The sequence below is a fragment of the Onychostruthus taczanowskii genome, unplaced genomic scaffold (genome assembly GCF_017590055.1).
Source record: "Onychostruthus taczanowskii isolate IOZ18803 unplaced genomic scaffold, ASM1759005v1 scaffold127, whole genome shotgun sequence".
NCBI lineage: Eukaryota > Metazoa > Chordata > Aves > Passeriformes > Passeridae > Onychostruthus > Onychostruthus taczanowskii.
Genome location: NW_024498429.1, coordinates 154,008 through 181,142, shown reverse-complemented (window position 1 = coordinate 181,142; position 27,135 = coordinate 154,008). Strand labels below are relative to the sequence as shown.

At 42.3% G+C, this 27,135-nt stretch overlaps 1 protein-coding gene across 1 annotated transcript; it reads right to left on the bottom strand.

Moving 5' to 3' along the window:
• Positions 1-975: 975 nt before the first annotated feature.
• On the bottom strand, positions 976-26,693 carry LRP3 (LDL receptor related protein 3). Its single transcript, XM_041396234.1, has 7 exons — positions 26,546-26,693; positions 21,654-21,701; positions 14,239-14,377; positions 5,822-6,030; positions 4,450-5,536; positions 3,200-3,332; positions 976-1,809 (listed from the first exon to the last, which is right to left on the bottom strand). The coding sequence occupies exons 1-7, from the start codon at positions 26,610-26,612 to the stop codon at positions 1,003-1,005; spliced, it is 2,490 nt and encodes an 829-aa protein (XP_041252168.1). The 5' UTR covers positions 26,613-26,693; the 3' UTR covers positions 976-1,002.
• Between the last annotated feature and the right edge of the window lie 442 nt (positions 26,694-27,135).

Here is a 27,135-nt window from a genome sequence, read left to right as displayed (position 1 = left end):
TCTAAAAATAAAAGATAAATAAAACCACTGGCTTATATGTCTGCACTTAGGCAGCAGATTTACAAGCAAAGTTGTGAGACAGATTTTATTTCAAAATAAACCAGCAGTCTGATCCTGACCAAGTGCTCAGTGCTTCCCAGTGCAGCCCCAAATGCTGTAAAGCCTCAGTGTGCTTCAGGCACTCAAAGTGGTACCACTCAAAGAGTCCCTGGAAACACAAGAGAGGACAAAGGGTAGAGAAGAAGGAAACAATTCTGCAACACTCACAACATCATCATGAAGAAAATGCAACACATGACAATGCAAAAAATAAATATTGCTGCAACTAAGACTCAGTGCACTCCACTTATACTGAACACTCTCCTTACAAAGCTTTAGTAGCTAATACAGCTGGTTTCATTCTGGGTATTCCACACAGAAAATTTGGATTTAGTGGATGCTTTAAGGTACATATGGCCATCAAAACATTTCTGAAGGGAGCAAAAGAAGTGAGCAGTTTCTATAAAAGAGGAAGCTATAAGGGATTTTAATTCCTCCTAAGCATGTTTATTAAATTTTAATTAAATTATTATGCCTAAAAAGATAATGTTATTTGTAGCTTAGTACTCAGAGTTGCAATGACTGGTGTCTGCCCCAGGTTCCAATAGAGTTCTCTAGTCCAGTAAGACCACTGAAAGGCAAAGAAACACTGAATGCAGAGCGAGTAAAAGTACAAAAGAAATACCAGAGGATGGAGATTCCTCCAAACTGCAGTGACACATTCCTGTTCTCCTATCCACTAACATCACATACTGGCCTACTTCTGCCCCACTGCAATTTCAGGAATAGCAACAGTGACATAAACATGTCCCATTTAGCCTTGTACTGCGCTCACTGTGGCATTAAAGCACACTCATTTTTAGTGAGAAAGTTGGGAGCACAGACATACCACCTATCATTGAAGTGCACTGCCACAAAAACAATGAAGCTACAAAATTTACATGGACAAAACAAAAATTTTTATTAGCAAACAAGTAAAGATTCATCATCACTGGTATTGTTTTCAGAGAGGGAAGTAGACGACTGTAACATTGGCACTTCCACAGAATGGCAACAAGCTGCATGAACACCCAAAGGCTCCTCCTGGTATGAGTTAGGGCAACATTGGTTTTGTCCATTCACTTGGATATGAACATTCACAGGGCTGTCTGGATAACCAGACTCCCATTTTTTTAAGGGTAATCTACATGGATCTTCACTAAGTGGATGACTTCCACTTAAACTACTGTCCTCTGGGACAGTCCTCCTGGATACTGACCCTCCATGGATCGTTTCTGTAACACTTTCAGATGAAGGATCTCTGAAAGCCTTTCCTGTATCTGCTTTACTGGACTGCTTAAGCTCTCTGTCAGAGTCAGCACTTAAAGATTTATTGGTGTGTCCAGCCTCAGGCTCTGCACGTGCTGCTGTGCAAGTATTTGGCTGGAAGACGTTGGAAGGCGATGGCTCTGTAAGTTCAGTCTCTGGCTGCAAGCTGCTACATCCAGCTTCTTGTGGGCCCCTGGCTTGGCCATTTGCCTCTGAACTAGGTCCTTCTGGGGAAGGTGGGGGACTCCCAACAGCCCCATCAGCACTGCTGATGATCCCATCACCCAGAGTGGTCTGTGAGGTGCGGGCAGGTGTCAGCAGGGGGATCTGTCCTCTCACCCGAGGTCTGTGGAAGAGTCTGCTCCAGAGCCTGCCCAAGCGCCGCCGCGACGAGCTGCGCCGGGACGAGTGGCGCCGCATCTGCCTCCGCATGGCTGTGCGGATGTTCTGCAGCACTGACGCCTGCAACACACAGGGAGCAAACCAGCATTTCACACTTACTCAAAAGACTTCTAAACCCCGTTCTCCCCATTAATATCTCCACTTTGCCACGATACTTAGAGCCCATCCCTGTGCTTGCTTCTTAAATGTGTATTATCTAACAAACTATTTGAGAACACCAAACGTGGTTTTACATTCTCTCAACAGAGAGAGAGATCATTTTCTCTCACAAGTTTTTTCCTGGAGAAGCTTGGAGAGAAGAATAGAAAACAATTCTTATCTCTACTTGCTGCTCCTGTTGTTTTTGCACATGTGCAATGTGTTAGGAAGATCGTTTACCTGAAGGGATTTGGTAATTGGATTCTGGTGATGGTTGTTTATATTAAGTAACCAATCACTTGAAGCTGTGTTCTGGCTGTCTTGAGACAGTCACAGGTTTTTCTTTAGTATTCTTTGTAGTATAGTATCTCTTTAATATAATATAGTATTAATGTAATACAATATAGTTTAACAAAGCAATTGTTCAGCCTTCTGAATCAATGCAGTCAGATGCCAATCATTCCCTACATACTATAACCAAAGACAGCTCTGCCTGTACCAGAAGACTCTCATAGGTTCATAGAATGGTTTGGCTTGCAAGGGACATTAAAGATCATCTAACTGCAAATTCCCTGCTGTGAACACCTCCCACTAGACCAGGGTGGTCAATGCCCCATCCAACCTGGCCTTGAACACTGCCAGTGAAGGGCAGCCACAACTTCTGTCCCTTACAGTGTTTCCTTTTTGAGTTTCAGCTCTGCTTGTCTGTCCAGGAAGTTAATTTTCCACTGGAGTAACAAACTACAAGCGCTTTATCACATTAGGAATTGTATCTCAGATGGATACTTCTGACACCATAAAGGAGTTTTCTGAGTACTTAGCAATGAAATAGAATGACTTAGTGGCTTTCCAGTATAATTTATCTGTAAATGAAAAACAATCATTTTGGAAAATTAAGAATTTTCCAAAAATCCTTATAGAGACTTTATTTTCTTACAATTTCAGGTGTATTTACAGTTTCAGCTTGAAAAGCCTTTTTCTTCTGTCTACTTTGTGACCTTTCTTTCTGTCTCTATTCATTCTGTCTTGACATACAGCAAAAGTGCTTATGTCACTGCTGTTCCCCAACAATGATTGAATGTATTTAATTTTAAATAATGTATTAATTAATGTATTTAATTTTAAATAAATGTATTTAATTTTAAAACTACCCACAGTAGCAACTACGGATCTTCAGCTCCATGTAACACATACACATTTTTATATTACTTCCGTATAATTAGCACAACCACTGAAACACAGTTCCAGATTGATTGTATCTAATTTATAGCAGTTTGGCTGCTGAAATATTTATTGGCACGTGTCTGCATACTTGTGATGCATTGTACACGGGGAAGTCTTCCACCGGGGGGATGAGTCCTTGTGCAATCAGCTGTCCATAGGAAGGTGGAGCTTCCCGCCGCACAAACTCTGCCTCCAGCCGCGTCATCTGAGTCTCAAATGCTCTGGGAACAGAACCAGAGAGAAAACATGGAACAGAAGTAACAGCTTGTCCTGCCTCCCTGACACCAGTGTATAAAAGCACTGCCAAAGGGCTTCTGCTAGGAGTAAAGCCACAGAGCTTTCACTAAGCTCCATGGAAATCTTATCAGGGTGCAAAAATAAACAAAAAGACTAAGAGTACAGGGTATAACCACAAATGAATCAAACCAGCAAACTCTCTAGTGCAGTCTCAGGTTGGACACTGTACAAACTGAAGTTTTTTCAACCAGCCAGTAACTGTTGTGCCAGTAACAGCAACAGGCCCAAAGTTATTTTTGGAAAAGACATTAAGAACTGGAAACAATCACACAACAGGGGCAGCTTGCAGTTGCAGAGAGGTTTGCCAGTCCTGCCAGAACAGAGGCACTGAAGTTCCCACCTTAGCACAGCAGCTCTTTTGCAGGTCCTTAATCATGCAGATTCGATCAGGAGAGAACGTAAAGCACACTGTTTCAAACACAGTGCCAGCAGCACAGCACAGAGCTGGTGCACATGGTGAGATGGGACCCAGAAAGTCCCTTACAACTCCTACAAGGCAGAACCCCACTTTTCATAGGCAAAGAAACACACACACAGTACACCTAGAATGAGGCATACAGAATCAGAGGAAAGGGGAACTGCTTATACCATGGACAACTCCCACTGAGAATAGGCACCACCACAGCAGGACATCACTTTAAGAGAACTGAGAACTGGAGTATTTGGGGAGGGATGAAGGGTTGTTCAATTCAGATTCAGTGAAGACTTCACTGTAGCAGTTCAGCATTCAGTTTTTGGAAGGGGCAAGGGGTTTGTTGCAAGGGGATGAGAAGGAAAAGGCAGATTAGGTTACAGATTCTGCCATACTGCACAATAACCACGTACTTCTCACAGACCACAGAAGAGCTGCTATTTCCACTCACTACTCACAGAAATCTTCTCTAAGCCTAATGCAATGACTATTTAGCTGTCATCATGTCCTTGGATTTGATTTCACAGTATTTTAAAAATTCTCTGTTTAAGAATCAACTCTCTTTTCCTTTTAACGCAACGGAAAAAACCACCACAGCTATGAACACATCAACAAAGCAAGACACTCACCTGTACTCCCTGGTCCTCAGAGAATATAATTTAAATGCACAACCCAGTGCTATCACTAGCAGCAAGCCACACACGAGACTCCCAATCAGAGCAGCTGTGATGACCTTCCTGGGAACAATCACCAGGCAGTTACGTTCATCACTTCCATCCTGGCAGTCTTCTTGGCCATCACAGCGCCAAGTCTCAAAGATGCACAGATTTGTCCCGCAATGGAAATTTCCTGGCTGGCAAGTAAAGCAGTTTTTTTCATCTGAGCCATCTGGACAGTTCTTCTGGTTATTACAGCGGTCAAGTATTGAGTAACAAAGCCCACTGTTTCCTTCACATGGGTATTCATTCTTCTGGCAAGCAGGACAGTTCTCCTCATCCTTGCCATTTGGACAATGCCACCAGCCATCACAGTGCTGCTTATCTGTGAAACACTCCTCATCACTTCCACAAGGGTGTTCCCAAGGAAGGCAGTAGCCTTTCACCTGATATGTTGCATTGAATCCATGGCCAGTGCTCTTGGAGCGGGCATGGTACGAGACAGTGAGCTGGCCCTTGGATGACTCCACACTCACAGAGTGCCTGTTGTTGTGGTGTGAAAACGTCTGCATTAATTTATCACCTCTCTCTCCAATGCCATCGTACACCTTTACATAGTCATTGTAGCCTAACTGCAAATCCAGCTGCAACAGAACGTGCCGATTGTCCTGCGTGTCCACATACCACGTGCAACGCAGGTCAGACCTGCTGTGGTCAGCACGGAACAGGTCTGGGGAAGCAAAGGATCCATAGAAATTCCCCAGCCTTTTGCCACAGGAAAGATCAGGACAATTATCTTCATCAGAACCGTCACCACAGTCTTTAACTGAATTACATCTGAGCTCGTTCAGCAAGCATTTGGTGGAGTGCCCTGTGCTACACTGAAACATTCCTGAGGGACAGATGCTGGAGGGAGGGTCTGTTGGAGGGATAGTGCAATTCTTCTCATCTGAGTTATCACCACACTCATCCATGGCATTACACTTCCAGGTACTGGGAATACACTTCCCATTTGCACAGTGGAATTCATCTGACTGGCACACAGACTGACCTATCTTTCCTGTGAAAGAGGACAAGGAGAAAAAAGAAATCAGTATCAAAGCTTTTGGAACTATCTGATATCACTTTTCAACACCTACTACCATGCATGTCAGAAGCCAATTAGTCAGGCCAGTACACTTCAGCAATACAGTTAAAAAGCCACATGCAAATAATATCAGTGTTACCACACCAATACTTTACAGTCATCAATGACCCAAGACACTTGTCAAAAAAAAGTACTCCTGTCTTCCAAGTTTTGCCAGAGAGAGTATGAAGTGAAGCCAACAAACCCCCAAGATTTTACCTCTAATATAAGAAAGGCGAAATCCCTGAGCCTGTCCTGAGCTTGATGCATCTGAGTGAAAAAAGATCCACACATGGTCCCTTGCAGAGATGAAAGATGGAGGTATGGAAGATCCACACACTTTGTACTCCTCCCTCTTGGAAGACGGGCCAATCATCAACCAGTCTACTGCACACTTTTGAGAGTCTTCCAAATCAAAGTTCTTAAAACTGTTGAGAACAAAAGAAAGCACAAGTTAGAAAGAGGACATGTATCTGGAACAAAACCTAACAGAGAAAGAACAAACTCCAATGGCTGAGTTTCTGCATCAAGCAGTGCTAACATAAAGGTATCACATTCAAAGATAATGAAACATCTACCTTCTATATACCACCCTGAGTACACAGGAACAAAGCACATCCCCTAATTTGGAAAAGCACCCATCTCACAAGTATAAACATCATACCAGAGTAGCCCCAAAAGCTGAAAGAATGAGTCCTCTTTTACCCAGTTCTTAAACAAAACTGCTTCCTAAAATACAGGTATGAGGAAAAGCAAAATTCCAGAATACATTACACAGAAAATATATTAATTTCAGCAGTCATTTCCAACAGTAAAAAAGCTATGAAACTAGGGGTGACAGGATTGACCATTGTCTTGGAAAAAGAACAACAGAAAGCAGTACAAAGAATCCTAAAGGGCTAAATACGAGATACAAATCCACTCTTCAAGCCATGAATGAGAAGGAGAGACCAAGAAGAAAATAGGGGTGGAAATGGAACCTAAAATCTAACACCATTATCTTTTAATTCAAATATTCAAGTATTCCCTTTCTGGAAGTGAAAATGCAGAGCAAACAAGACTATAACAGAGTCAAATTTCTTGCCCTTCTGCTGACACAAGCCAAGTGATTATTCAATAGCAGCTTATCTGGTGCAAAGAGGAGCCCTGACTGTTTGCAGAACACTGAACACAACTGGATAATAATCCCTAACCTGTGGCTCAGGAACCATATGTGGTATTTGTTCTCTGATGAAACAGACTGCATTTCTGTTCAGCAATCTGCAATGACAATAGCAGGTTGCAGACTGCACAGAAAAGCATACTCATTAGGAAAGGGCACACTGTTCAGAACACTTAGAACTTAATTTTGGTCCTTTTTTATGTAACTCAGCTACACCAAATTAACTTGGCAGAAGTTGTGCATACTCCATGCAAATATCTAGACAGAATTTTCAGAAAGGCAGAAAAGCAGTTGCAAAACACAGGTCTCCTGCTCTAAAGGATTTTTCACAAACATCAACGACAAATTCTTTGAAAAAGATAAGTGGAAAGGTAATTTTCTGATATCAATGTGTATTTACAAAAGGCTGTCAATGCCTGCCAGATCTTGACCTTTGAAGCTGAAAGGGAAAGAACAGCAACCATGTAAACTAGCTAATTCATTTAGGCAGGAGACTCAGCCTACCCACACCTCTAGGTCCTGCCAAACACATTTGCTTAATAACTGTCAAAAAAAAATGTTATCAGTAAGAGCATGAGAAGTAAGAGAACACTGAAAATGATACGTTAAAATGGAAATTAAGAGATGACAAACAACACGTGTGCAAGGACATTCCACCCAGCGATGTCCTTCCTCTGTCCTTCCTCTTCCCTTTCTCCCAGCAACCTGTGTGTCTTCCCAGCTGTGAAGAACTATTCCCACAGCACTTAGTTCTTTGCTACAAAGTAATCTCATCAAGCTTCTGAAACCAGCGTATTTTGCAAGGAAGTTTTAGATGACTGTGCAGCCAAAAGAAAAAGATTTAAGTACTCAGGCATTCAAAGATAAACCAGAGTATTTCTGTTACAGGTGTTCAGCATAAAACGTTCTTAATGACCAAGAAGTGAACAGCCACTGCATCATGAAAAGGAATTATCCAAAGCATCAGGGAAGCTTTAGTTACTCACGAAGTTTGTTTGTTACATGAGATGTGAGAGCATTACTGAGCTACCACATCAGTTTTGCCCTCTGTAACTCATTTTGGCCCCACACATCATGTAGGGTTTCTATCATCTACTTGGAGGATTGCTCATAGGAAATTTTTAATGAAAACTTTTTGAGTAAGTGTTAGAAATACCCATCTGCCCAACAACAGAAGATTCTAAGAAAAGGAAACAGTCACTAAATCAAGAAATGGAAACTCAAAACTGGAAAGGGTGGAGGGAATGACTAAAAAATTCCTTTTTGTATGTTACAAACAACTTCATTTACTACATCTTCTGGTGCTTTAGTTTTGTAGTTATTTCAGATGTACCATGATGAACCTTAGGGATGCAAACAAATTGTTCTCCTATCTTACCCAGCTCCCAGCACTCCAGCTGGGTCCCGCAGCCACTCATTTTCCTTGCTCTGCTGAAAAGAGCCACTTTTGTCTATCAAGTAAATAATTCAGCCACAGCATGGTTACACAACACAGACTGCACAACCCAAGGGGAGAATTTGCCTATACAATAACCTGTCTATAACTTACTTTAAAAAGCATTTCTTTCTAGAAAAAAAAAAAAAGAAAAATATTTAACACTTTCAAGATTCATACAAAGGAAGAGTACAGAAAAGTCAGCCACAGGCACATACCTTGTTTACAAACACCTTTGCAGTTGACAGCAATACCTCTCAAGAGCCTGCATTCATGTACAACCAATATCTTTTACTTGCACCTTGTAAGTCTAGTATTGTACATTGCTAATAAACAGCTTTTTTTGGTTGTGGGAAAGGAACAACCTTTAGTTTCAGGTTCCAATGCAGAAGCCCAGGCATACAGAGGACAAATGATTTTCCTTAGTGTCACCTGTCGATCTCAGACAGATTCAGAACAGAATCCCAAATTTCTTCACTAACAAATCCAAATTTCAGCCACAGAGTACGAGGGTGATGAGGCAGAACAGACTTGCAAGGAAACACTGTGTTTAGTAGCTTCCCTAAGAACACCATGCCTCTCAGAGACACACATCCTACTGAAAAAAATGCCTTGCTATTCAAAAAGGGAAATACAGAATATTCACAAGAACAAACTCTTTTACAGAAACAAACATCCTAATCCCAAGTGCCTAGAAGTTTCAAACACAATTTCTCTGTGTATGTTCTAGATCTAATGTGAAGTTTTATGTGTAATAGATACCACAGCAGTTATAAAATTTCTTCTGCTAAGAGACACAGCAAAGTCAAAGCAATTATGTTCTCCCTTATGCAAACTAATCAACAGATGTATTTTCAACAAACTTTCCTTTGATTAAGACATCATCGCTCTATTTCAGCACCCTTTTAAGTTATATTGGCCCTACTAGAAGCAATTTTTTCCTCATTTACATTGATGGTGATTTTACAAGACCAAAAGCATTATACACACCACAATTAACACTACCTTCTAAAGAAATATGAAAACAATATGAATACGTATGTTTGCACTTTTAAGTATACAAAATTTGGCTTCACTTCATAATGCATTTGTGACAAGATTTTGTGTTAGAGGTTTCTGCCATTCTACTCTGACATTAAGTAGCCAAATGATTTATTTTAGCCAAGACTCCTGAATACTGCACTAGCCTCTACAGCTTTACTTCTTTCATCATCTCTAATTAGATCTAGAGCTGCTCTGTTATAGTCCTCTGAAGAATAACTTAATCCTGCCACCCACAAAACATTTATTTATTCAGCTGAGCTTTCTCAAACTGGAATGCAAATTTTTCTATCAAAAGGGTTGAATGAGTATTGGTATACAGTGGAAATACAGGACAAAGACTTGTGCTTGTACTGCTTGTAGGAATACACAGCCACTGTACAGTCTTTGGAAAAGTACTGAAGTCTGTAGCTACTGATCTTGAGGGAAGTCTCAGACCTTTCGTATCAAAAAACTACATTTTTTGTGACTAAAACAAGAAGCAGGAGCCATACTGAAACAGAAAGTACTCACATGTAACATCATCCATTTCTCATGCAGCACCAGCCAGTACCACAGTATTTTTAAACACCTGGGGCAGGGAAGCACAGGATTTGAGAGGAAAAGCAAAAGACAGTTCTGCTCAGTCACTAATCCTCTCCAGCAAAGGTTCTGACAGTTCTGCAGGACTGGAACAGGGACCAAGGGGTCCATCCTACCATGCAAGCTGCAGGGCACAGCAGGGTTAAACTCCAGCCCTTGCTCAATTACAGCCTTACCCCCTGCACCAGACACCCCCCTCCACCCAAGAGTTTCACTTCCAGAGCAATGCTCCCCTGCCTTGGCATCTTGGCACTTGGTGATAAAGGGAAGGAGAACCTGGCTTTCCTCCAGGTTTTGTTTCCTCTCCACAAGCAGAGCACACAGCCCTAGTTCACAGGGCAGGGAGAGGAAAAGCAGTAAAACATTGGTATTTCCAGCACCAGAACTAGAACATAAACAAAATACAACACCCATCACAGAACATCCTTTAAAATGGCCTGGCCTTAGGCTGTTCTGTGGATCTCCAAAACAATACAGGAATGTAGAAGGAGACTGGTGTACAAGACCAAAATTATTGGACCAAATTTTTCAGGTTTTGTTTCTCCTGAAAGATGCTTTTTTTTGCTCTTGGAATGTCTCTTCCACATTTTTATAGAGAAGTACAACAGTAACCAATTAAACATTGAAAGTATTCAGAATTTGAGGATCAGAACAACTCAATATGAACAGAGAAATGCAGCACTAAGTCTTGTTTTCACTGAATTCTGCAGAAATCAGTAAACTAATCTGATTCTTTTTCCAGTGGCATGATGCTAAAAAAGAGTTTACCTCCAACAGTGAGCAGACCTCCAGGAGTATACAGGAAATTACAATATTAGTCATATAGATCAGTTTTTGCCTATGTACTCACATGAAGTAACAGCCTACAATGGTATCTTCCTATTATCTATTTTTACATTGCTGGAAAGTACTTCATCAAACCAGACTACCATAAACACACATTAATAATCTATATATATGAGAAGAATGCGCTTCCTGCAAAACTAATGCTTAGGAGAGTTTAGTTTTTTGCCATCTGCACTGAAAGGAACAGTAGCAGCTAGGGGAAAAAAAAAGTACTTCTATAAATAATGTAGGGAATTCTCTACAACCCTTTCAGTAATTTAGGCACGAGGGACTACAGATTAAAGAAAAAGAAAGCTTTCTTAGTAACTGGGAAAGGACAAACATGGGATGCAAAATCTGAATGAAAGCAATTAGCAAATAAATAAAAAAGTAAATGTCCAATTTGGCCCTCTAAACTAATTTTAAAATTGGAGAATAAATGTCATAGATAGGTCAGTAAAGCACAGTCCCAAAATAAAACCAACCGACCAATTAAGCAAGAAAAGTTACTTCTATTTGCCAACTTCTCACAGAAAGTGTAGACTGTGAACAACTGATGACTTAATTGGCTCATTAAAACCTTCAGCTTAACCACGGAAGCACAAGGACCTGAAGTCAGGGAAGCTCTATTCCACTCCCAGCCCCCAAGCAGCAGCTAACTGCATAACCTCAGACAAGAGACCTCACTCCCTAGCAGGGGCTATTTCTAGCAGGGGCTATTTCTTCAAATGGCTATTGTGAGGTTTCCTCCAAATAATGTCAAGTTCTGAAACGCTGAGAGTTTGGTAAATAGACTGTGAAGCAGTCCCTTTAACTCTTCACACAATTACAGACCAGCAAGAATATATGAAGAGACCTCAATTTTATGCAGAAATTGAAACTCAAATGGTATCTGACAGTTTCTTTTTTCAAAGCCAGTGTTATGAATCACTGAAGTGAAAGCCAATGAAGGTGATCCCCTCACCTCAATTAATAAGAGACAGCTTGAGTGGGTCACTAAGTAGATCGTTTTTCAATACTCTTGTCTTGAATTCTGAACACGGAGAACATTTTACTTGCAGCCCCCTAAATTCCAGTAATAAAAGAATAAATTTATACTCCTCCCACACCAGGGTTAATTACAACCATCAAGTAACAGTGACTGCTAAACAAATTTTTTTTCATCTTTTTCTTGATATGAGGAAACATAAACCTATAAAGCCTGTAAATGATGGTACAAAGGCAGTTACTGCATATGACATCTTTATATCATCTTACATTGATTTATATAATTCTCTGTGAAAAGAAGCATAAAAATAGAGAAAATGGGTGGAAAAATCAAGTAGTTTCCAAAACAATAACTAGCAACTGATCAGCTGAATTTAAAGAGACAATATAGTCCTGGAAAACAGTGGCTACAGGCTTGTTCACAGGTCTCAATAGAACCATTCCATCAGACACATGAATTTGAAAGAAAGCATTGAAATATGCATATACATATAAGCACAAAGAACATAGGTATAAAAACAAAGAACATATACTTTCTGTTCATGGGAGAGCTCCCACAAGGATTTCTAAAAAGTAAACTATAAAGCAAAACAATAACCACGGAAATGTGAAGATATGAAGAAAATCAATATACACATGAAAGACAGACATTAAGACATAGCTTCTAAAGGGCATGGCCACAGAAGCCAGCATCCTACATACACATGTAGATCTGACCACTGCTCTACTGAAAGCTGCTGAAAAAAGGTTTGTAAAAAATAACCACCAAGTGCAAACAGTTTAGAAATAAAAAATACTTTCAATTGCGATTTTATCCCTTAATGACTCCTGCTGTATCTCATTATATATATATATATCTCTTACATAACACTGCTGCCTTGTTGTCAACAAGAATTCAAGATCAAAGGAAGTGCATGCTGTGTAACACAACACAAAGGAGATGGGCTTTTTTGAAACCTTTCAAAATGCAGATGTTAGCACAAGAACTGTGTTTGATTTTCCTAGGAAAATCTAAAAGGCTACTCTTATGCCCTTGTTAGAATAAGAAGCCTATCCAACTGGAAAGCAGAAAACCCCCTAGCCTAGGCAAGTCAGCTCCTTCTTTTACATCCTTGCCATTGCAAGGGCAACAGCCTTGTAAAGAAATCCTCAGCTGCTGTAACTCATACACTGGAGTGAGTCATTCCAAGCACATTTACAGTCACAAACATAACACCACAACACTAATCCCTGGGATGTAAACACACAGTTTCTATTGTTTGCATGTGCAGAGGAGGGCAGGATACGGCTGAGCATTCAGTGAGAGAAAACAAACCCATTCAGAAATCTTTCAAGTCATACTGTTGTGCATGTATCTAAACTGTACACACATTATTGCCACACCTCACGTCCCTTTGTTTCTCTAGCTTCTGTTACACTCACACTTGCAGAACAGAGTCCTAATTCTAACTGGAGCTCTGAGACATTTTCATAGCCTAAACTGCAGCATTATTCTCCAGAGTCAAGTCCTGTGTCTTATCCGTATGCTTTCTCAGTTTCCAACAATCTCTGCTTTGAAATGAATTCCCCACATCCAATGTAATGTAACGGGGTTTAAAAGCATATTTCTATTTATGAATTTCAAATGCTGGCAGGTATTTACTTCATTACTTTTGGTGAGTAGTTCCTATTTTGAACTACGGATGGTGGAGCCTTCCTATTATTCCATCTGTGGCAGATTTGTTTTCAGTTTCTGAGCATCTGCACTTGAAGAGATTTTGCAGCCCTTTTAAGCAGCTGAGCAAAGAATGAGCAGATGGTGTCAAACGTAACAGTACTAAACTCCCCCCCCCAAAAAAAAACAACTTTTCCTAGGTTTTAATTTTTAAGTAAGAAATTCTTGTCTCATGAAGAATCCTACCACTAGCCCAGAGAAATTAGGCACATCCACAGTATGCTCATATTATACCCTAAACATTCTTACCAAACCATTTGCAGTACATTTCAGTCTTTATTGAACAGCATTTTTCTAGAATTGAGCTGAAATTGTACCACAAATGCTAACTATTATTTCATTTGTTGGAAATAAATATTAAGCAGAAAAGCATGTGTCTTTTGGTAAACAAGGAACAATAAGCAATAATTATCTTCAACTGTCTATTAAACATGGCACCATTTTAAGATACTAGTGAAAATGCTATTTTTTCTCTAAGAATTTTACATGCCCATTGAAGCTGTTGCAGATTTTATAGCCTCCACCTACCCCTATTTATTAGCAATGAAGGGAATATAATGTGAGTAAATATATTGCTGTTTCCCACTCCCTCAAATGTCAGGGGTATATGAAATCTCACACAGGCACTGTGAAGATAAATACATAAAAGACCACAAGTGACTTGTGTAATCACAGATGTCAGAAGTAGCCTACAGAAACAAGCCACAGTGAAGCATTTTGAGATAGAGAGAGGTGCCCAACCTGGAATCATGTTCCAGTGTAACCAATTTCAGCTCTCTTTGATCAGCCAGCGGCTCTGAAGACAGCCTCTCATTGATGTATCAGGTAAACTCACATTTTGTTTTGTTTCAGCAAAGCAGTCCTCTACCTCCACAAATATCCAACCATACCTAATTGTTATCATATCTCCATGATCTCCTTGGATGTACCAGCTGCAGTTTATGGCTGGAGGATAGTTGGATGGCCAAGAAGGACTGTAGATGACTCCCCGTCTCTCCGTGTGCTGTTCCAATTCTCCACTGCAAGCAGCTGTCAATAAGGGGAGAAAAATAATATTGTTAATGCTTTGCCTAATCAACAATTCACATTAGTTTCAAGAGCTTTCATCAGTTTCTGGAGACTGCAGACATAGGAGAGTCAACAGTTTTATCCTTTCACTGCTCTCTCCCCTACCCTGTTTTTTAATTAAGACACTCACACCAAGTGTAGGTAGGCACAACCTGCATTGCAATGCAGGACCAATCCATAATCTTGTATGAATCTACCACAGGCTACAATCAATATTACTGCAAGAGGATGCAATACAGAAATCCTCCTTACCTCCTTAGCTTCCCAAAGCCTAGGTAGGTCACCCAGCAAGTGAAGAAGATCTGTATTAACTGTAAAGCAGCTAGTAGCTCATTTTGCTGTGACATGTTTCTGGACATGCTGTTTATTCTCTTAACCACATGAAGAGTTTGTAAGGGTTAAAAAAATAATACCACCCACCACACCCCCACCCCTCCCACAAAAAAGTAAACTGCAGTCCAATGTTAAATGTTTTCACTGAACATTACTCAAGTACTCTAAATTCCTTCTGAACCCACATAGATGGGAAAAAATTTCAAGACAGGAAAGGAGCAAACAAGGCCAAATAAAGCTCAGCATTTTCAAAGCACATTTAGTTCTTCCTATGGAAAACAGCAGGCTATATCAAATAATTATAATTTGTAATTAAGCAATTCAAAAATGAAAATTAAATGTTCTGAGAACAAGCTGAAAAGCTGTTCTGATAAGAAAACATACTTCAAGCAGATTACAAGAGGGAAAATTCTCTGCAATGCAACAGCTATTCTGAACATTCTCCAAAAATATTATTTAAACTATTTTTAAAACAAATTACTATCTAGAGCATGACTTGTGGACTGCAGCTGAATATTTCAGTTTTTGACAGAAGCTTACACTCTTGTAGCTGAAAAATACAGCAAGGAATAAAAAAAGTTGCCTATACCTTGTCACCATACACATCCACATCCAAATACACTGCATTATAAATGAGAGATTTGCAGTATTGCTTGCTTGAAATCCAGCCACACAAATACACCACTTTCAATTCCCAGCTGGGATCAGATTTAGCTGCACTGGAGGGATGAAGGAAAGAAGGATTCCAGCAAAGCTACCTGGCTGCAGTCGAGTCAGGCGGCCGGGCTGCCTGCAGAGCTCCTGGTGGGGCTGGGCTGCAGCACGTCCCCTCCAGGAAACCTAGGCCTGGCACTATTCTGTTTGTTCACAGTAAGCACTTTTGAAGTGAGAGCCACAGGAATACAAAAAGCATCAGGTGAGTAACTTACCTGAGGCAAAACATAAAAATGCTATTATTTTTACTCTCCAGGTAGAGCATTCCACTGAAATACACGTATATAATTCCTACTAGTTTCAAAGGCCACAAAAACATACAGAATACATAAATACATGAAAGCATCTATTTCCAAACAAATATTTTGCAGTAATGAAGATACAAAAACAAGAACATTTTTGTTATCACATTTCTAAAACCAGAACAGCTCCATGCCACAGGCTGGCAAATGCTGAGATGCAGTTGCAATTACAGAAACATAAAAGCAAATGTAAGATAGACAGGACTTTTCAACTCCAGTTCTCAGTTTCTTTAGGTCTATAATTGTGCTCCTCCACATACTTGTTGCTGCATCAACATATCACCATAGCAGAAGAGGACCAAGAGCTAGCAAACATATAAAGGAGCTGGAAAGGCTGCATTTCCTAACTGCCAGCTTAGTAACATTTCAAAATGGGAAGGAAACAGAATCCACAAAGTGAGAGAACAAATACAAGCAGACAGCACTTGTTACGAGGCTTCCAGTAACACCTGTGCAAATATTTCTGCTGCCCTTGTACCATATTATGTCCTGGATTAATATCCCTTATTCATAGTACTTGCAATAAAACAGAGTTAAGATTACACAAAACTTATTTAGTCTCCATTCTAAGGGAGTCCCACCGACCGGCTGATGGCTCTGCCTGAGCACTTCCATTCATACATCCATCCGTGTACGGGAGCTATTATTCTCCCAAATACTTGTTTCTCAGTTTTAGGAAGTAATTACAAGGACTCTGAGCAATAGTTACTTAAGTATCCCAGCTCTTTTGATGTAATATCACTACATATTTTTCTTTTGGAATAACATAGTTTCCTAATGTAGAGGATCCACTGTAACATCACAGTTCAGGTCTTCAGAGAGAAATGCTTTTTCTTACTAACACTGCACATCTGATACAAATGTGAGGCAAGAAAAAAAACAAGTGACAAAAAACACTTTTGTTGAAACAGATTCTTCCTTTCAACAGAAGAACTGTAGCTGTGCAAATCTAAGGACACAGCGAGGAAAGTGCTGCACTGACACTATATGCCATTTCTGGCAGTTCATCTGACAATGGCTATTGTTGCCAATGCTTTACCATGGCCTTATCCCCTCTGACACATATCAAGCTTTTCAGACTTGTCCTACTCAAAATCAAAAGGACAATTGCTTAGCAAAGGGTCCTGATTTGAATGGACCACAAATCTGAATTAATATCTGTTTTGGTTTAAGACAATTTAAAGGAGAAGCTTTTGGGTCTAGCTATCTCCCTATGGGGTAAGTAATGAATATAAATAGATTAAGTGATAAAATAACCCCTTTTTTTTACTAAAAAGCAGAATAGCAAGTCAGAAACTGTGGATGAGACAGTTTAGTCAGAGAGAGAGAGAGACACAGATAACTTTCCCAGGCATCATCATGGAGAAGTTGTGGGAAGCTCAAAGAAAAGAATTAAAACAATTCTTATCTCAAGTGTGTGCACTTGGTGTCTGTGAACATGTGGAATGTTTATGTGATGTTTATGGACAAGAAGGTGTTGTTCCTAATTAAACCAACTGTGTGAGGGGTGTTTGAGAACCAATGAGGTTCTGGGTGAACGATCCTGCCCATAAATATCTTAAGTTCCTAATAAAGTTTCACGTCATGCCTCCTGAGTTTTAAAGTCAATGCCGTTGCTCCTCACCGTTCCTAATCCAAGGACGACAAGAAACAACAGCAAGTAACGACTGAAATACAAAACTGCTCAACCCCGTGGACCCCCCAAAACAAAAAGAGACCTCAAACAAAAATTGCCAGGCACAGGCCCAAGGTGGTGCCCTGGATTTCGAGCATGCGGATCACGGGACAAAGGAGGAAATGGTGTCAGTATTTTCTCCACTGCCCCCGCTCCGTTCTTCTATCTCTCCACTTGGCTTATCTCCTGACGGCTGGAGCCCTGACTGAAGTTCTCTGGATTCAGGGGCTGCAAGCTCACGGAGGGCGCTTGTCTTGTTAGAGGCAGGGGCAGTCAGGAGAGGGCGGCAGGGCCGGATCCTCTCGGCTGGGAGCGGCTGGAGCCGGAGCGGGCTGCAGCGCCCTTTTCTCCCGGCGCGGCGTCCCCAGCGCCCGAAACCGCGGGGAGAGCACAGACCGACACTGGGGCTGGAAATGGCTTTCGCTGCTGCTTCCCCTCGAACGGCCAGAGAAGACACCGAGCCTGCGGCTATAAACGGCATCGCTGCTGCTTCCCCTGTCCCCGTTATCTCCGAGCCCGACCCCACGAGGCACAGAGAGGCTGCTCGGGGACAGCTTTTGAACAACACGCGCCAAAGCAAACCCGCACACAGCACTCACAGACACACACACACCCGCACACAGCACTCACCGACACACACACACCCGCACACAGCACTCACCGACACACACACCCGCACACAGCACTCACCGACACACACACCCGCACACAGCACTCACCGACACACACACAGCACTCACAGACACGCACCACTCCGGGCCGGGGAACCTCAGAGACAGAGGAACGATTTTTGGGCACCGACGATTATGGAGTACATTATCGTTAGGAATGACACCAAGACAGCACTGTCAAAATTTAATTACACTGTTTTAACTGTATGTCCAGGGTCCCCTAAACCTGCAAAAGCACACCGGGGACACACACACACACACACATACACCCCTTCCAAAACTACTGCAGTGTTTACCCCAACCTCACTTAATTGCCTCATGTTTTTGATGCCTTTTTTCCCAATCTTTTTCTTCCTTATTACTACTAGTAGCCTTACTACAGGCTTTGCAAACATCAATCGACCTCCTCCCTAAAGCAGTTGCCTGCCCCTTCACTCCTTGTGCACTGACTGCTGCAAGGAAGAAAAGGTGAAACACCCCAGCACAGCTTTCAGCAGCTCTTTTTTCACACACATAAATTTTGAAAGAAATACTTTTACTAAACACAGCCTTCAGTGCTGACAACAAAATGGTAAAACCACACAAGGGCAGAATTTTATACTGCTGGGGCTTCAATATTAATAAAATGGTCCCAATTCTCTCCTCAGCTCCTGGCCATGAAGTCTGCAAAATCACACACATGCCTAAGTATTGTGTTAATAAGTACTTAGGGCTTCACACTGATTCCTTAAGGAAAATAAACAAAAGCCTGTTCAAACTGCCAAAACATCTAAAGGAAAGGGAAGTTCCTAAATAGAAAGGCACAGTCCTGGATTCTGAAGACGTTATCATCAGTGACAACACAAAAGAATAGCAATGATAACACTTTTTCAACAATTCAGTGTCTTTCCACAAGCCTTTCTGCACAAACCTAGAAGAAAAGTGAAATCCCAATTCACTAAAAACTCCAAACTTTCCCACATTTAGCGTTACTGAAGAAACATAAAATTACCGATTCCTGGTTTGGACAACCAACCCACCAAAAATCTTACTGAGGTGGTGCTTTTAAAGACAATATAAATTATAAAGACAGACAATAATAAATCTTCCACAGTTTAAAACAAAAACAAACTAAACAACAACTACCAAAAAAAAACACCAAACAAAGAAAACCCCAAACTTTAAACAAATGCCAGAAGAGATCTGAGTTCAGAGAGTTTCTGTCAAGAGGGCATAAATCTTAATGAGGCTTTCTGTAATGATCAAATTGATTTCTTCTACTGTAAACAGCAGTAGATTCCCTCTGCCAGCTAAATATGCCACAAATACGTGCAATGACATTTCCAAAACCTTTACATTAATAATATTACTTTTATTTTTGCAAGAGTAACTGTAATAAAATATACATTAAGCTTCACCAAAGGACAGCACTGAGGGTACTATGCTGTGCTGGAATACATTTTCAGACAATCCCAGACAAAAATAAATCCTGTAGCTTCACATTCTTCTGCACCAGGGCCTGTCCCAGTCACAAGGAACACATCCCTACCATCTGCTCCAGGATAACAGATGTTTTGCACTTGCCACAAGGAAGCTCCTCTCAACCCCAAATGCCTGGCAATACACATTTCCTCAAGTAGCTCTCTCAGAGTCAGGAAACTCTCCCCAAGTTCTCACAACGCTCCTTCAAGGAGAGCTTGCACACATGGTTTAATGCGGATCCCTTATGCCTGTGGAAAAAGAAGACTTCAGGCTCCCCTTGGCTTTGCCCAGTCTCCAGCTGGCTTCTGCTCTTGATCAGAGCCATTGAAGGGACAGTCCAAGAAGTCACAGATGTGCCAAAACCTGAGCTCACGCTGCTCGATCAACAGGCCCACCTAGCTTTGTGTGGGCACAGGTAAGAGAAGCTGCACACGGATGGATCCCTCTGTTGCAATGACCTTTGTTGATCATTTTCACCTCAAACTCCAGTTACACCAACAGGAGACAAGGTTACTCTCAAATTGTATGAAGACAAGAAAATATGAAGGCTACAATACTCTGAGGTTTTCAGCATACTTGCAGAATAAAAGCCAGATGTTACAACTCCATTTCTAGTGAAAAGAAGTGTTAAAAAGCAGCACAGCCAACTGGAAGAAGCTCTACATATTTCAGGCTGGGGCAGTATCACCAGTATAAGTAAACAACTGTGTAATTACTTAATTTACACTCTGTAAACTCATGCATCATACACCAAACAGATGCCAAACTCCATCAAAAGCTGAAGAACCATCCAGGCAGAACATACGAGGACATAAATGACTCTGTACTTTTTCCACTGAAAGAATGGAAAATACTGTGCTGCAAACAGCATGTCCTGCACGGTTTAGCCACACTTCCTCTAAGCTTAATTTAGGCAGGTTACCTAATCATAAAATTACTACCTTCTCCTGATTTAAACCTTCTCTCAACCCCCAACTTTGACTTGAACACTCAAGCTCCCACATTATTTGATGTTCTGTCCTAGAATTATTTTTCTGTTTTCCAACATACTTTCCTCCCATCTCTCTTATTTGCTGTTTTCTGTTTTAATATAAGTTGCAGCCTCTCTGGGAATAAAGTACATCTACACGCATGACGGTGGATTGACAGTCACAAGAGGGTCCTTGTCACTAAGAGGACCCTGAATGCAATATTCCCATAATGTCAGTAAGTCACTGCTAGAGAGAAGGAAATTACACTAAGTGCTGTGATTCTGGTTGAATTTCCACACTGACATTCATGAGACATTTTTAATATTCTTGTTTTAGCTTCTTCAGGAATGAGCCACTCTCCCTGACTTGGTTCTCCCAGGCACACTTCCTAAACACAGAATTTTCCTCTAAACATACCCAGCACTACAACCTTAGCCTCAAGCTTACAATTTTCATCTATCACAATGACAATGATGCAGTCTGTAATCCTGTTGTGGTTTAAGCTCAAATGGAAAATAAGCCCCATGCAGCCACTCCCGTCCCACAACCCTCAGGTGAGAGAGCCGAAATGCAGACTGGGGTTGAGATAACAATTGACTGTTACTGGAACAATTGACAATTGAACAGCAACCAGAGGAGAAAACAGCCAGTGACAGCAGCGTGTGACAGAGGGTGATGTCCAAAGCACTCAGAGCGGGACAGGGCCACGAGTGACCGGAGCAGCGGCGCAGCCTCTGCACAGCACCTTGGCCCTGTCCCTGCCGGGCACACACGGCTCCAGCCCCAGCACAGGGACAGCCACCCCGGCCTTGGGGACAGCGGGACAGCAATCCCTCGCCCCTGGGGACAGCCACCCCGGCCTTGGGGACAGCGGAACAGCAATCCCTCGCCCCTGGGGACACCAGGACAGCAATCCCTCGCCCTTCAGGACACCATGACAAAACCCAGGAAGACTTAAAAGTCCTAAACTTCCTAAGATGTCATTGTTAGTCTGTCTTAAACAAATGTCATTTAAAAGGTCACTCTTTCATTACAACATCTCTCTGCATGAGGAAGAAACAGTAACAGCTCAAATTAAGAGTAAACACAGGTAAGAAAAGTATGTCTTACCTAATGAGGTAACAGCACTTTCTATTTTCCCAGTCAGGAGGAGATTCACTGTGTAAAGACAGAAAAACAATGTTCAGACAAATTCTAGCAGTACAGGGCGGCAGTCAATAGTTAACCATTCCTAGGTGTTTGCTGGGGTGGTAGCACAAATGCATTGCCGTTTCCCAACCAGAACTTTGCTTATCTGCACAGGCAGGTCATGTAATCAACTATTATCCTTCACTGGAGCTAAAACAAGTCAATACACAGTGGATGTTTAGTATTTCTGAAACACACTATCAAAAGAAACAACTGCCAATCTATTTTAAATTATCTTACATGGATTAATTTTAATTGTGGAACACAGAAGAACAATCATACTAAAACACAATTATTATCCTTAAATACTTATTTGAATAAAGCAAAGTTTGTCCCCCTCAGGTAAATGTCACCTTGAAAATCAGCTGCTAAAGCTAACATGATTGCCTTGACTAAGCAAAAGCAATGAAGTTTTCAACAAGGTCCACTAATACAATCAAAACAGGATGAGGCAGTACTTGCAATACATATCTGACTTGCAAATTATGTTCCAAAGACTCTTCACTTTCTCAAGTCTCCTCTCACAGTGTATACCATTAAAGTGATCTGGAAAGAGTAGTTATTGCCAAAGAAAATTTGTCCTATGTCATTGCTGCTCCAGAAGTCAGCATTAACGTGTAGTTCCCTATTAGTTTCCCCACACATTCTTTAAAAATTACAGCGTGTCCTACTGACCGTTCTCATTTCAACAGTAATCTGTAATCTACAAAGATAGCCTATTAATAAAATGACAAATGCTTAAAAAAAATTAGAAAGGTTTAAAATGTTACCAAAAACTTAATTTACAACATCCCAGCCCAAGCACTCACTTCGGCTTTATTTTTCATACGTTAAGTCCTAAATCTTTTAATAGGTAATCTCTTGGCAAGAATTTAGTTAAAAACATCATTTAAAAATCAACAATAGGAGAAGAGAGGAAGAGAAACCGTCCCTGTTCCCAACAGTCACTTAGGAAGCAGCTGACAATTAACACTATTTATGGCTCAGAGCGTGGGCCCCCATTGTCTTCTACACTGTCTAAACACATCCCAAAACAATGACCCTTGCCCAGATCACCTTCTGTAATAACTTAAACCAGCACAAGAGGTACAAAAAGTACTAAAGGGGTGGAAATAAAAAACAATCCCTCAGCTTTCCAGTTCAGGCCCAGTCATGTTTTTCAGTCACCACACTGCAGCAGCCCAGGTGCCTACAGCTGTCCCTCCGTGACTTGTATCTGGCTGTCTACAGTTCAATTTTCTCCCTTTGGGAGGACTGCTACAGACCTCAGGCTGAGGCCAGGCCCTGCAAAGCAGAGAGAAAACTGCTCCTGGGGTCACTCATCACAGACCTCAGGGACAAGGACAGTGACTTCCCCCTCCTACTAAGCAGTCTTGGGACTGAGCTTTTAGGAATACACGAAACAAGGAGGGCAACTAAATGGCAGCATATGTAATGCTCCAGCTTGAGCAGAAACACACCTGAGCCACAGACTTGTGTTAATAAGCATTATTATGATGCTCAAAGGACCCTAACAGCACTGGTTTTATTACATAATTAGCTAACATTTGTAACATTTGTTATATGATAATAACAAGGTGCCATGTAATTATTTCTTCTTTCACAGTGCTGGTTTGCTCTGTTAGGTGAGTAAGAGTAGCTAGGAGCAAAAATACTATCCTGTACCAGGAAACAACACGGCCCTGTTAGCTCTGGCAAAGCAGCACATCCGTTTGTGACAAACTGGATCGCAGCAGTAACAGCAACACAACATTTCCTCATGCAATATTAAAGTGCCACTATTTCTGTAACCATAGTAATACAGTCCTAAAGACTGAGATGAAATTAATCCATGATTATGTCACAAATTTATATTCATGAGAAGTAAAATACTTGGTTTTGCTCCAAAGAAAGTACATGAATATACTCTGCATAACTAGTACCAGCACAACTGAAAGCAGTGTTTGAAGATCCATTGCATGGAAGAGTCTGGGTCTGTCCTACCATTGTAATCTTTCTGTTTGTTTCCTACCTGAACATTCCCAACAGCCCTAAGAGAAACAAGCTCTGAAGCAGAGGTTTCCTCACGCAGCTTAGAAGTGGCCCCAATGCCCTTTAAATGGAAATAAGTAGGATGAAGACAAGGGGCACAACAGAGTGGAATTAGCCAACTCAGAGCTACATCACTGAGGACTGTTAAACAGAGAGCCCTCGTTTACTACCACAAATGCAGTTATAGGCAGCCTTGCACACCACACCTGGCAGATATCTAAGAAAGAGAACCCCCAAAAATACTCATTTATCTCTGAAAAAAAAACTTTTATTGGTTGCAGTTGCAAGTTCTTCACTCTCATTTTCAAACCCTTTTATACCAAGAAATCAGCAATAATAGCTCTTTAAAATAAAATCTAAGCCTCAAACCAGGTATTTTCCCAAGCAACTCAATAAGCTTACAGTTTCCAATACCCATTTTGCTCACTCAAGACCATCAAATCAAACCACAAGAGCACTGTTAAACCAGCACCCAACTCTCAAAACTAGCAGAGGCCAGTAAGAAAGAACAGCCATTCCCTACTGATCTTCTTGTGTCTTGTCAAAATAAAAACAGGCAAGAGACTAGAGTATTAGAAAGTTTCCTAGACGCTCTTTTTCTTAACTGTTGAGCAGATATGGGAAAGCCAGAAAAACATCCCTGAAGTGGTTCAGTTGGCCTGAACTCCATGTAGGAAACTTACTGTGCCATTCATTTGGATTGCTAAATAATTCTCAGGGTGAGGTTTTCACCTTGGAAAGTGGCTATTTGGATCAAAAGGGAAATTCACATCTTGGCACCTCCAAACCAAATGACAGGCTTTCCCCACAGCCAGAAGGAGACATCAGCTTCACTGATTCCTTCTTATTCGATAACTTTCTATGTCCTCCAGAATTTCTCCAGAATGATAAACAAAATGGCTTCACAAAAGAACAGTTGAAACAAACCCAAATCCAGCCTTTGGAGCAGCAGTTTACAGATGAGGTCACACAGCAATGGTCAGTGGCAGCACATTGATACAGACACCAAACACCCACACACAGGACATGGGAAAACAAGGAGAGAATGGCAAGAAGCAAGAACCAAAAACAAGGATAAAAGGAAAGGACAGACAAGCAGGAAGTAAAACACAAAAATAGTTAAAGTAGCAGCATTAAATTCTTATGGGCTCACTGAAGCAAAATACCTTACAAGCTTCCCACCTCTTATGTTTCTCAACTTCCACTACTGTCAGTTGTGCAAGGAATAGGAATAAAACATTCCAGCTGAAAAGAAGAGCCAGACAGTGAAATTCTAGAAGTCATAGAAAGCAGAAATCTACTAAACTTTCAGCCTGACATCACCCACACCTAAACTTCCCTCTCTGAACTGTTCTCACTTCAGCTCTGAAGTTTACATAAGCTTTTATTATCTCATTAGTCATTTAAACAATAACCATGCTATTTACGACAACTAATAACAGGTTTAACAAAGGTGTGACTGGGCCACAAAAAAAAAAACAACAAAACCCTAAACAAAATTTTAAAAACCCAAAACACCACCCAACGAAGAAGAAATTCAGAGATACAGGGAAAATATGTATCTTTCTCTAACTTTAAATAAGCAGTGCAGCAGACATTATCCTCATGCTGTGCACATCTCTGAAATCCTGTTAAGACTCTGCAAAAAAGAAGAGTTGTATGACCTAGATGTTCAAACTGTTTTGTAGTTTAGCTAGCTTTTTACATTGTACTTATACTAATTAAAATAGATATGTTTGAAATAACCACAGCAACCTCTAAATTTCAACTTCCTACATGTTTCTAGGTAAGCACTGATGTTAAGGAAGCGCTTTTACAAAAACAAGCAGTCTGGCCACAAGATATCCCTTTCTGATAGTTTGCATAACGAACAGTAACTGTCACTTGGGATTATTAAAAATTAACTCTAATCCACTTTATTGTGGGTTAAAGCACTCTGGATCAAGGAGCTGTGACAGTTTACCAAGTGAGTGTCTGGAGGGCTCAGCGCAGCCCCAGCACTGCTCAGCTGCTCCGCAGGATGCTCTGGCAGGGCGCAGGAGCGGAGCAGTCAGCTCCAGCAGCTCCGAACTCCACGTGCCCCTGTTACACACCGGGCCTGCCGTTCGCTCCTTCCAGTCACAGCCAGGCGCCAAGGCTTCTGCCTAACAAAACCCTGACTGAACGGGCTGACAGACTGGAAACCAGTAATACGCTTCATCACGTTGCCATAAATTAACACCTGCTGAGAAGCAGAGCGGAAAGCAACGGCTTCAAGCAGACGGGAGGGAACTGAGCAGAATAGGGTAGAGACAGGGAGGGAGAGAAAATGTTTCTTCCCGCTGCCACTCAAGAGAAGCGCCGGGCAGTCCGCAACCGAGCCCCGGCGCCGCTGCCCGCACGGCACTCCGCACACGCTCACAGCCCACGGAAGAACCGCTGATGCCTCCTGAACTTTTTTTTTTTTCCCCTGGGCTATGCGAGGTTGTGGCAGCGCTTCCAGAGCCAAGGGCAAGGCGATGGGCTCCGCTGGATCCGGCAGCGCTCTGCGCGGCCCCACACCGCCGGGCAGCGGCCGGGCACGGCAGCCCCAGCGGGTGCCTGAGCGAGCCGTGGCCGCGCCGGCCCTCGGCCCGTTCGGAAGCGGGGTGACGGGAGGGGGCTCCGCCGGCACGACCCGGTGTGGTGCAGTCTCGTCCCATCCCGCGCCCCCCATGCACGGTCACTTCCCGCAGGGGAGGAGGGGTCCCCACGGCCGATGCCCGCCGTGCCCCGCCGCCAGGGAGCGGCCGGGCCGCACTCACCCAGGCAGATGGCAGTGAGCGGCGCCAGCGCGCCCTGACGGAGCTCCGCGGCCGCTGCCTTCTCCATGGCGAGTCGCTGTCGCCTGCCCTTCAGCGCGGGGGGAACCGCGGCGGCTCCGCACCCGCCGAGCCGCTACGCCGCCCCGCGGGGCCGCTCCGGTGCCGGGCGGGAGCGCGGAGCCGCGGGCCCGTGCCGGGAGGCCGCGCCCAACGCTGCCGCCGCCAGCCCCCCAGCCGGGAGCCACCTCGGCCCAGCGGGTCACCCGGATGCCTTTTCCCGGCAGTTTCCTCCGGAGCTACGCTGAGTTGGCTCCGCTGCAGCTCCCGAGAGCGAGCGCTGTGATCGGTGATGGGCGCATGGAGAAAAGCCTCCCCAGGAGCCCGGCTGTCCTTAGAGCTCACAGCGCCTTCGGCCGCACCGAGTGCGGAGCCAGGCCCGAGCCCGTCCAGGCCCTGCCGACCGTGAAACAATTCATCTGCTCATCACACAGGTAGCGTATCCACAGCAAGGCAGCCAATTCGGATTACTATAAACGACTAAATCCATCCTCTCCCACTGAAAATGGACAAAGCTTAATGTGTTTACGAGC

Bases quoted from the DNA above. Each gene is read 5' to 3' on its own strand.
- LRP3 (XM_041396234.1), bottom strand. From the start codon at position 26,612: ATGGAGAAGGCAGCGGCCGCGGAGCTCCGTCAGGGCGCGCTGGCGCCG. The intron at 21,702-26,545 runs GTGAGTGCGGCC...GTCTTTACACAG, and splicing joins GCTCACTGCCATCTGCCTGG to TGAATCTCCTCCTGACTGGG. The intron at 1,810-3,199 runs GTATGCAGACAC...TGTGTGTTGCAG, and splicing joins CCGTGTACAATGCATCACAA to GCGTCAGTGCTGCAGAACAT.